Source organism: Mercurialis annua, linkage group LG2 (assembly GCF_937616625.2).
Source record: "Mercurialis annua linkage group LG2, ddMerAnnu1.2, whole genome shotgun sequence".
NCBI lineage: Eukaryota > Viridiplantae > Streptophyta > Magnoliopsida > Malpighiales > Euphorbiaceae > Mercurialis > Mercurialis annua.
Genome location: NC_065571.1, coordinates 333231 through 344979, shown reverse-complemented (window position 1 = coordinate 344979; position 11749 = coordinate 333231). Strand labels below are relative to the sequence as shown.

Below are 11749 nucleotides of genomic sequence, written 5' to 3'. Positions count from 1 at the left end.
GTGATACAGAATCATCTAATCCATATTATATTTGTTTAAACAATTAATTCCAAAATTCTTTATTTTTGGGTCAAATAACCCATAATTGTATTTTAAAATGTGTAAAATACAAATCGTAGGTGAGGGATGTAAAAATAATAATTAAATACTTTCTTAATTGTTGCGATGTAATTATTCTAAATTTATTTATTGAAATAAAAATATAAATTATGAGTTATTTGATCCAAAAATGAAGAGTTTTAGGGTTGGTTGTTCAAAAAAGTATAAATTGAATAAGATGATCCCGTGTTGCAAGTTGAGAGGCGCGTTAACCCTTTATTGTTTTTTTTTTCTCGAAGAAAAGAAGAAAACTTTATGAGATTATGTGAAAATAATAAAAAATAAATGATCCATTTATCGATTTTGCACCACTAAGCTTAAGAAGTCGAGTGAAAGGTGTAGAGTGTAGTAAACAGTGATGAACAATAGCTAAACAAAATGGAATCTTCTTCTCCTCTGCATATTTGCAGCACTTGTAAAATCTCCTCACCTATCTTCAACCGCTCATATGCTTTTTTTCACTTCACTGCTTTGATATTCTTCATTTATTACCGACTCTCTTATTTTCTGTTTCCAAACCCTACTCTGCTTCATACTTTACTCTTTACCTCCGAGCTTCTACTTTCTTTTATTTGGCTTTGCGGCCAAGCTTTTCTATGGAGACCCGTTTCTCGAACTGTTTATCCGGAGAGGTTACCGGAGAACAAAGAGCTTCCGTCTATTGATGTGCTGATATGCACTGCTGACCCCAAGAAGGAGCCGCCGTTTGAGGTTATGAACACGGTTCTATCTGCTCTGGCGATGGATTATCCGCCGGATAAGCTTGCTGTGTATCTTTCTGACGATGGAGGATCTTCTTTGACATTAAAGTGTATGAGAGAGGCTTATGGTTTTGCTAGGTACTGGCTTCCTTTTTGTTTAAGGTTTCGGATTAAGAATCGGTGTCCCAAGGTTTATTTTGCAGCCTCTGAAGATGATCTTCTGAATAGTTACAACGTGGAGTATGCAGAGGAAAAGGAGAAGATTAAGGTTTGGTGGAGAAGAAACACTTAAGTGATTGATTTAACTTGTTTTAATTATAACTGATGTGGATATTTATTGATAATTTCACATGAAGAGTTCAGTATTAGTTTCACCTAAGAATTTGAACTCTACCACGCAGAGAAAATATGAGCAGTTTAAAGATAGAGTTAAGCAAGCAGAAGAGAATGACTATGAGAAGGAGGAAGGAAGCAACATTGACAATGATGATCATCCTCCGGTAATCCAGGTATACCACCTAGTTCAGTTTTGTACATATATATCATGGTAGAATCTACTCATGCTAATTATATAGGAGTATAAAAAAAAAGAATCTACTAATGCTCATAACTTTATATTTTAATATTTAAATTCTGTAGGTGATAAATGAGGAATCTAATAATGAATTAGATATCAATCAAGTACAAGTACCTCTTCTTGTCTATGTTTCTCGTGAGAAAAGGCCTAATCATACGCACCATTTCAAAGCTGGAGCACTTAATGTTCTTGTATCTCTCTGTCTCTACTCCGTTTCTTTCAAAACTATAACATAAGTGGTTCTGCAATTTAATCAAACATGTTAACTATTACTGATTGATTATTGCAGCTAAGGGTGTCGGGAATCATGACAAACTCACCTTACATGTTAGTATTGGATTGTGACATGTACTGTAATGATCCAACATCTGCTAGACAAGCAATGTGTTTCCATCTTGATCCACAGATTTCCCCTTCACTTGCTTTTGTCCAATTTCCTCAAAAGTTCCATAACATTAGTAAGAGTGACATCTATGATTCACAGTTGAGAACATTATTTGTTGTAAGTAGATGAAATTTCCTTCTACTGAATTTCGGGTAATGCTTTGTCACAACTTCTGTTGATTCTTGTGTTGGTGTTTGGTTAGATAAGGTGGCCAGGTGTGGATGGACTTCAGGGTCCAATTTTATCTGGAACTGGCTTTTATATGAAGAGAAATGCACTGTATGGTAATATTTCAGAGAAAGGTGAGTGCAAAGTAAATTCAAGAACCAATATTATGTAGTTATTTATTTATCTAATGCAATTCTGATTTGGTTCAGGTGTAGAGCAGCTAAAACGAATATTTGGTCACTCAAATGACTTTATAATGTCAGTTCATAATAGCAGCCAACAGAAGATTCTTGACAACACAGGCTCATCAAGTAAACTCTTGCAAGAGGCACAGTTTTTGGCCAAATGTACATATGAGCAGGACACTCTTTGGGGTCAACAGGCAAGCATTATTTGCCTTAATCCTGCCTCTTATTTTATCACTTAAACTATCCATTATGCTTATAAATAGTGTCATAGATTTCGTTTTTGGCTTGAAAGCAGATAGGATTCTTATATGAATCTGTAGTAGAAGATTTCTTTACTGGGATGATATTGCATTGTAGAGGATGGAATTCAGTTTTATGTAATCCTTCAAGGGCAGCATTCGCGGGCACTGCTACAACAAATTTGAATGACACCTTAATCCAAAACACAAGATGGCAATCTGGGTTGATGGAGGTCACCATCTCTCGGTTTTGCCCTTTCATTTATGGGATATCAAGAATGTCTTTGCTTCAGACAATGTGCTATGGTTGCCTTGCTCTCCAGCCACTATATTCCTTTCCCTTGTGGTGCTTGGCTACTCTGCCTCAACTCTGTCTCTTCAATGACATCCCCATCTATCCTAAGGTATCTGTAACACAACTTTTTTTTTAGAAATAAAACCCTCGAAACCCACTAGACTAACCTAAAGTTTAGATTAAAAATCTTTCTGGCTAATACTAATGTTTGTGGTGAATCAGGTTTCGAGTTCGTGGTTTATGATATTTTCCTTCATATTCGTAGCGTCTTTGTTGAAACATTTAGAAGAGGTCCTATCCTCAGGAGGTACAGTCAAAACCTGGTGGAATGAGCAACATATTTGGATGATAAAAGCTGTGACAGCATATACATATGGCAGTTTAGATGCAATCTTGAAATGGGTTGGAATAAGAAAGGCCAGTTTTATTCCAACAAATAAAGTTCCAGATGAAGGAAAAATCTCATTATACCAAAAGGGAAAATTTAATTTCCAAACTTCAACAAGGTTACTTGCTCCTATAACTACATTGGTAGTTTTGAACATGATTTCTCTAATCATAGGAGTTGCTAGAATGTTAATATCAGGAAATTGGAGCAGCATGTTTGGACAAGTTTTCCTTTCGTTTTACATCGTTGTGGTGAATTTTCCGGTCATCGAAGGGATGCTTCTGAGGAAAGACGAGGGATGTATTCCGTTTCTTATATCCCTCTTATCTCTAGCATTGGCCCTCACCTTCTTGTACATAGGATCTATGGTCCTTTAGTACTATTTGGTTGTGCCAAATTAGAACTTTTTTAGATCAACTATAGCACAAATGGGTTTAATTCTCTCTCTGTGTGTCATTGTCTCTGTTCATTTAAAGAAGAAAAAAAGCAATTGAAAATTCACATGCATCGTCTCTTCTTTTGCTGAAAGATGCCACTTTTATAACTGTTTTTTCCCCTCTTTCAAGTCTCACAAGAAAACCACCTGAATAAACCTAACTCTCTTCCTTTCCTATATCTTCTTCACTATAAACAAAAACTCCCATAACTGAAAACTCATTCCAAAAACGCAACAATTCCAGCATTCTATGGCTCAAGAACAAGAAAAGCTTCAATTCCCACTAGACTCCCACTCATACAAAATCTTAAACGAGATTGGTGTTGGTGTGAGTGCTGTAGTTTACAAAGCAATATGTGTTCCTCTTAATTCAACTATAGTTGCTATCAAATCCATCGATCTTGATCAGTCTAGAGCAGAGTTCGACAATCTTAGATGGGAAACCAAGACTCTGTCTCTTCTTTCACACCCAAATATCCTCAAATCCCATTGTTCTTTCACCGTCGGCCGCCGTCTTTGGGTAGTTATGCCTTTCATGTCAGCTGGTTCTCTCCAATCCATAATCTCATCTTCTTTTCCTGACGGTTTATCAGAGCCATGCATTGCTGTTATTCTTAAAGAAACACTGAACGCATTGTCGTATCTTCACAATCAAGGTCACCTGCATAGAGATATCAAAGCAGGCAACATTCTTATGGACTCAAATGGGAATATTAAGCTTGCTGATTTCGGAGTATCAGCCTCGATTTACGAGTCGATTACCATGCAACAGGGCTGGTCTTCGTCTTCTTGTTCATCAAGATTGATGCTTACGGATGTTGCAGGAACACCCTACTGGATGGCACCTGAAGTTATACATTCTCATACTGGGTATAGTTTCAAAGCTGATATTTGGTCTTTTGGAATTACTGCATTGGAATTAGCTCATGGCTGTCCTCCATTTTCTCATCTTCCTCTTTCAAAATCTTTAATCATGAAGATTACAAAGAGGTTTAAGTTTTCTGATTATGAAAAGAAGAAGAAATTCTCTAAAGCTTTTAAAGATATGGTGGCTTCTTGTCTTGATCAGGATCCATCCAAAAGACCATCTGCCGACAAGCTTTTGAAGCATTCTTTTTTCAAGAATTGCAAGGGTTTGGATTTTCTTGTCAAGAATGTTCTGAACGGATTGCCTAGTGTTGAAGACAGACTTAAAGAAAACAAGTGTGATGAGAATCAAATAGGTGAAGAAATTGTGAAGATGAGGAGAATTAGTGGGTGGAACTTTAATGAAAAAGATTTTGAGCTTGACCCGGTATTTCCTACAGAAGATGAATCACTAGTGAAACAGGTTCGTTTTGGAGGTGAAAGCTTTATTCAAGAAATGAAAACTGATGAGCCAAGCGAGTCGGGTGAGTCGGGTGTGAGTTCACCTGCGGGATTTGGAGATGAAGAGAGAGCAATTGATAAGGATAGAATGGTAAGTGGATTAATGACGTTAAAGAAGAGTTTAGAGGAGCAGCGAGAAAAGGTGAGCAATCTGATAAGATTGTTGGGAGGAGAAGTGTGTAGAGAAGAAGAGCTTGTTGTTGTGATAGAAAAGCTAAAGATGGAATTAGAGATTGAGAGGCAGAAGAAAGTTGAGTTAGAGATGGAATTGGAGTTTCTTAAGCATTTAAGTTCTGGACCATATAATAGTACTGCTTCTGACTAGTATGTGTACTTATTGTAAAGTAGCATTACTCTGTATTTCCCCTATCAAATGACTGTGAATTGCAACATCTGTGTACCCTTATCATACATGTGTTGTTCCATTGACATAGATCATGATCTTGTCTGAGTTCACAGTTTGTATATGATAAATGGCTGTTCATTTTCTTAACAGTTTTAGCTCTGTCTGCTAGTAATTTTTCCAAGAAAACCACAATAAACTTTAGCAAGATAATGGGCTAATTTAACGATAGGCCATGGACTTTCTTTTGTAGTGCTCATTTGAAAGAGTTAAGTTCAAGTGAGTTCCATCCGGATTCACTTTAATCTGCCCCATAAAAAGGCATAGTAATCTAAACTTGTGAGCTTCATAGTTATGAGAAACATTAAATGTTTGTCCTGAAGTTTGAATTTCAGAGCCCCATTAATCACTTCATTTATGACAACCCTTACTTTCTTTCTTTATTTTTCTGCTTAGTTCAAAATGATAATCACCTATTCATGTTAAGCTCAGATATTAAGGCACTTTGCATGGTTCATTTACTTTAATCCAATGTTTAAAGCTGGTGACGACTGACGAGACAGAAGTCAAATGTTCATATTTTCTTCTTCCTATTCGCAACAAAATGATCAAATCTAAACTTTTTTTAGTTGATGGGTTACAAATTATTCAGTAGGATTCGTCTCGCCAGCTTAGAATAGATAAAACTGAGTTTCAGTCCCGTCAAGATACAATTACATACCACTCCATATTTTCTGGTCTGTTTTGTACAGATAAACATGGCACTCAATTGCACTTTTTTGTATTTGGATTAAAGAAAATGTAATCTGAAAGTATGAGTAGAAGAGACGGCAACGTGTAACACTAGAGGTAAACCCTGCAATTTGGGGTATAGAACCTTAAAACTATTTACAGCATTGCATGGAGTAACAGTAGATCAGTAGAGTAGTGTTTCATAAAATCTAAATCTAAACATGGCAGTATCTTTTGTCTACATTAAAACTTGCTTTCTTTTTCACTTATAAATGGCAACTCAACACTGAGAAAACCAGTGTGTTTGAAACCTCTTTTTATTCTCAATTGCTTGCAATGCACTGAATTAAGTATGGTGTGTTTCAGCTATTAGCTATACCTATACTATTCTTCTTCTTTAGTTGCTCACTTCATCCAAACATATATATTCCCACCTTATTTTGAATATAATTACACTACTACGTACATAAATGATTTTATTGACCAATTGTGGATTAGGGGCGAGCACAATTTCAGTTAAACGGGATTCACTAATATATTTCAGTTAATTTGGTTAATAAAATATTCCATTTAATTACAGTTAAGAATTGTTAAATATTTTTTTTATCTTTTTCTAATAATTATTCTCTATGTTTTTCTATTGGTTTAACTATAAATAAACTGATCAATTAACCGTCTAATTCTGTCGATCCAATTTTATCATTTCTAAAATTTCAGTAATTCACTTTTGACTAATTTAGCCAGTTTGGTTAAATAACAAAAGTAATTTGATTAGTTTTTTTTAATTAAATCGGGTGGTTTTTAATCGAATTTATTATTTGGTCACCCCTATCAACTGGTGAATAATTAAGCTAATTAATGCCTTTTTTAATTAATAACAGAAATTTTTGAACATGCTACTCCTCTCAGCCCGTAATACTTGTCGCGTGAATTATTTTGTCCATAATGTCATTTTATAATATGAAGATGATTTTAAAAATTAATAATTGGTAAGTATTATATTTTCACCGCCTTTTATGTTAATTGTAACGGTTTTAAAATTGTACTAAATTAATGCCGTCCATATAGTAGTGTAAATTGAATTGGAAAAAGATTAACAAAGGACCACATAATAAGTATATTGATGATATGAGTATGGTGAAGTTTGTACGGTATGAGTAGCCATGGATTGCAACTTAATTAGTGTGGACTGTTTCAACATAATTAGAAATAACATCTGGAACATTAATGAGTTTTTTTTTTTTTTTGAGAACAGAACATTAATGAGTATAAGTAAACATTTTTTGTGTTTTGGAATGAGTGGTATTAAGGGCCCCGAACTATTTCATTACAGCCTGAATTCTTCATTTTAATCACAAATTAGGCCAATCTAATCTCATCAACACTCATAATTCTCATTTATATAAACAGATATACTTTTTGACTTTTGTTACTTGCCATAATAATAATACCTGGTATTGGATATACTGGACCATATGCTAAGTTGATTCATGTGGTAACCAATAATCAATTTAGAGTTAATTAACTTCAATTTTAAAGAAAGTATGTTCATTAAGAAAAGGCTCAATTTATTTTTTGGTATGACCATGAGGTGTTCTGAACGGATTTCAAATATGAAACAGTGCCTTTAAACCTTTCACATTCAGACTAATCCCCACTCGAACTGGGTAGGTCCCTTGCGGGAGGTAAAACTCTGGCCCCAAGTTTTAAATGACTGCATAAATGAGTACGATTTGAACCCGCAACCTCTTTTAAGTCAGGAGAACGCCTTACCAACTTACCTGCGCCTTGGAGTTGAAAAAGCTCAAAATTTGATAGACTATATTGGATGGAATTGAATTTTTTTAAGATTCTTGACTATTTTTTTCACCAACGAGCTATATTTCTAACGGCATGTGTGCTGGACATAATTTTTTTAAGATTGTGGGATCAATTTTTGTTCTTTCAGAAGTGCCAAAATTCTACCTTTCTAATGATAAAAGGGAAAGTTCTTTAGTTTTAAGTTTCCTTGAAATAAATTACTAATTACTACGTGCACTTTCTAACAAATTACAAGAAGTGTTTGCACAATGTATGCACTTCTGATTGCTAATCATGTACGTTAATTAATTTTAAAGAAGATTTGGGTTTAATAGAGTGCGTTATAAAAGGGGTTCGTGAATCAATTACACGAAACCAAAGAAGGTGCATGCTTAATTAACCCAATTTATGAAAAAACTATGATAGCAACTTAGCAAAGAGCAAACACAGTGGCAATTTTTATGAGCTATTAAAGGAATTTAAAGAAACGTTAATTATCACTATTAAAAGAAGATTTTACTTTTTATTGATGTCTCGTTTCTATTTTAATAATATTTTAGGATATAAATGTTACAAAAATACAAAAAAAATATTCTAAAAATAAAAGGCTAGAATGTGTGGTGTCACGTTTGGTAGAACTAACGTGCTTAAATTGAAAAAAAACATGCGAACATATTTGATAACAATAATTAAAATAATCTTGGTAAAAAAATAAAAATAGGTTATATTTTCTGTCATGTGTGTACGCTACAATGATCCTTGACAAGGGAGATTAATCAGTTAAACTGATTCTATGTGAGATTCATAAAATCTGTCATGGATAGTAAACTATTTTACAGGTTCAGCATTCATTACTCTAGTGAATCAACTACTTTTTGCCCACTAGTCCTGGTTAACACCATCATGATGTCAAACTTAATTTGCATTATAAACAAAACTAAATAGTGAAGCTTTGATGACATATATATATAAGCCCCTATCTGATATTCATACACCCCCGCCCGCACACATATTATAATTAAATAAAGGTGTTCATTCCATTCAATCCGAACAAACTAAATTTTTTTTTTGTACATTTTTTCAATTCAAACTGAATTAGATTTTTAAATAATAAAAATTCAGACCGAATCGAACGGAAATAGCCAGATTGATTACCTTTTCAATTTTTAGTTTGTACTAAAACTTAAGCTATGAATTTTTATGTTGAAAAACCAAATCAAACTAGAATTTTATTGTTTTTGTGTTATCAAACCAATCAGAATAAAACAGAATTTGTTAATTTAGTTCGGTTATTTGGTTTGGTTCTATATTTACAAACTCCTAAACATTAATGTTAATTTTAGAAGTGAAAAATTAAGCTATATGTAAGCTTGATTCAATGGCGCCAAGGACAGATTGATTAAAATCAAGTATATTATCTTATAATCTGAGAATCCTAAATTATTAACCAGCTATACCCAGACAAGTCATCAAGCTGATTGAACTGTGACCACAACTCATCATCACTGAAGTCTTATTATTTTGTTTTAACTTATTTATAATTGTCACAGAAACATGATAAAGTACAATTGGGAAACAATTTAAAGAGAAGTGCCAATACATTAAACAAAAGTCAGCTAGATTTGGCAAAAAGACCCAACTTCCTATTTATAGCAAGTAGTCACTAAAACATTTACAGTATTTTGGTAATGGCCTAATGGGATTACTTTTCAGCTTCTGTTTCAGAATTTGATGAACCTTTATTTTGTAACCTTAAACATGTCATCAAAACAAGGGGGTGAGCAAATATTATCCGAAACTAAATTAATCGAATCGATCTATTTCAGTTAATTTGGTCCGGTATAAAAAAATTAGTTTTAATTTTTTAAAATTTCATTTAATGCGGTTTCAGTTTTTGGTTAGTCATATTAGTTCATTTTTTATTTATGAAAAATTTTGGTTTTGAATTTTTACAATTATTCATTTGGTTAATTGGGTTGGTTCAGTTTAAATTATAAAAGCATTTAATAGTTACTCTCCCTCTTCCTATAAAAACCCTAAAACCCAACTCTATATCACCATCACAACACTTCTCTCTCTCTATCTCATCTCTTTATCTGTTTGTTTTCTTATTTATCTGCCAAGTTTTTTTATATATATGTAATTCTTGGTCTTAATAAATAACCATGGAGAAGAGCAAGCAGATAAAATATTCATGGAACTACAAGAGTAGTTCCCAGAGTTGTGGAGAAGATTATGTAGGTGGATTTTCATGGCCACCAAGATCATACACGTGTAGTTTTTGCAAAAGAGAATTCAGATCTGCACAAGCACTTGGGGGTCACATGAATGTTCATAGAAGAGACAGAGCCAGGTTAAGACAGTCACCGCCACCACTTCCCAAAGATGGTCAGTGCTCCATTCTTAACCTTAGCATGAACCCTAACCCTAATGTTAATAACTCTTCTTCGGCTCCTCTTTCTGCTTTATCTTCACCATCTTTTGCTTCTAACCCATTTTATGAACCTTTAAGCCCCAAAACCTCTGATTTAACAAAATCAAAAACCAGAAAATCTTGTCTTGATGGTGGAGAATTTGATGGGGTTTCACAAGAAGATGGGTGCAATAAGTTGTTGAAGAAAGCTGAGATTTTAAGGTTAGATTTGGAGATTGGCCTTCTTAGTGATTCCAAAGATGAACTGGATTTGGAACTTCGATTAGGTCACTCTTAGATTAGAGTAATTATTTAAGCTAAATTGCATTTCTTAAGTTGGAAGCTTATATTTAGATTGCTGCACCAGGTCATGATCAAATACTATAAACGGCAAAATCTTTTAGATTTTATTGTACCAAAGGTGTTCATGCTATAATCCCATGTAGAAACAATGTATTAATTTCTACTACTTTTGGAATGTAATTAATTTTCTGCAATCAGTTTATTTAATCTGCTCAAGATTTATATATATAAAATATGCACTCTATATCCATCAAGTGCGTTTGCCTAGCTAGATCTCTTGTCAGTCTCTTAGATATTGCCAACTGAAAAAGCTTCTGGTTCAACAAATTAATACTAAGTTTTTGTCTTTTACACTTATAATAATTAATGTTTCTCTAATATTGATTTTGAGACAGAAATAAAATTCATCATAGGAGAGAATGTCACTTTAAATATATTTTTGTTTTTTTAATGTTTTTTTAAATATTGTGAAACTTATAGTTATTGTTATTGGCATGCAGTTTTTGTTAGGTTAACTGTAACTTAATTTAAAACATAAAAATAACCACTTGGTTTAATGACAAAAAATGAGAAAATAAAAAGTTATCACTCTGATGACTATTAAGAAAAAGAGAGACCAAGTTCATTATGCTGATTTAGTACCCCCACGTAAGAGGTAGATGAACATAATTAAAATAACATAATTAAGATAAAAAATCTTGGTGTTCAAGGCCTAGCTAGAAGCCATATATGCAACCCCAATCGGAAAAAAATCCATACAAGCTTGCTGGCTAGTTACCAGCATATTGAACATTAATTAGGTGACATATATAGTAATATATATAGCAAGTGAGATTGCATGCTTAAGCATGACATGTATTTAACCTTTTTTTTTTATAAAAATCCATGAATTATATAGTATTAGATTAAGACTTGTCAAACTTGCCTATATTAAACTAGGTGTAATTGCTTTTAAGGATGCTTAAACTATCAGACTTTGTTTTAATTCGATGATAAAATATTAATTTGTTTTATTTTAATCATTAAATTTTTTATTTGACATTAAAATAATAATAATATCATTAAAATAAACAATTTCGGTACAACGCTTAGACAAGGAAAAACAAGATATACATCTTAACAAGAGCATCTTGATTTGTTGATCTTATAATACATGTTACTCTAATATTCATCAATTAAAAATATACAATTTATTCATCAAAAAAAATATAGAACTTGTAATCTTCAACTAACAAAAACAAGAATATAATGTTTTCGATTTTTTTATTCCATTGACTTAATATACGACCAATACATTAGACAATTCTCAAGTTT

General features: G+C 33.1%; 3 protein-coding genes across 3 annotated transcripts; all 3 read left to right on the top strand.

The window, feature by feature from the left end:
* Positions 1-435: 435 nt before the first annotated feature.
* On the top strand, positions 436-3541 carry LOC126668928 (cellulose synthase-like protein G3). Its single transcript, XM_050362161.2, has 8 exons — positions 436-1068; positions 1202-1309; positions 1440-1568; positions 1667-1879; positions 1965-2064; positions 2140-2312; positions 2414-2761; positions 2875-3541. The coding sequence occupies exons 1-8, from the start codon at positions 478-480 to the stop codon at positions 3415-3417; spliced, it is 2205 nt and encodes a 734-aa protein (XP_050218118.1). The 5' UTR covers positions 436-477; the 3' UTR covers positions 3418-3541.
* A 136-nt stretch (positions 3542-3677) lies between these two features.
* On the top strand, positions 3678-5348 carry LOC126668929 (serine/threonine-protein kinase BLUS1). The gene has a single exon (XM_050362162.2). It carries the CDS (start codon positions 3727-3729, stop codon positions 5167-5169), a length of 1443 nt encoding a protein of 480 aa, XP_050218119.1. The 5' UTR covers positions 3678-3726; the 3' UTR covers positions 5170-5348.
* A 4447-nt stretch (positions 5349-9795) lies between these two features.
* LOC126670360 (transcriptional regulator SUPERMAN) lies at positions 9796-10629 on the top strand. The gene has a single exon (XM_050364067.2). The coding sequence runs from the start codon at positions 9885-9887 to the stop codon at positions 10428-10430; it is 546 nt and encodes a 181-aa protein (XP_050220024.1). The 5' UTR covers positions 9796-9884; the 3' UTR covers positions 10431-10629.
* Positions 10630-11749: the final 1120 nt, after the last annotated feature.

Bases quoted from the DNA above. Each gene is read 5' to 3' on its own strand.
- LOC126668929 (XM_050362162.2), top strand. From the start codon at position 3,727: ATGGCTCAAGAACAAGAAAAGCTTCAATTCCCACTAGACTCCCACTCA.
- LOC126670360 (XM_050364067.2), top strand. From the start codon at position 9,885: ATGGAGAAGAGCAAGCAGATAAAATATTCATGGAACTACAAGAGTAGT.
- LOC126668928 (XM_050362161.2), top strand. From the start codon at position 478: ATGGAATCTTCTTCTCCTCTGCATATTTGCAGCACTTGTAAAATCTCC. The intron at 2,065-2,139 runs GTGAGTGCAAAG...GATTTGGTTCAG, and splicing joins TGGTAATATTTCAGAGAAAG to GTGTAGAGCAGCTAAAACGA. The intron at 2,313-2,413 runs GCAAGCATTATT...GCTTGAAAGCAG, and splicing joins ACACTCTTTGGGGTCAACAG to ATAGGATTCTTATATGAATC.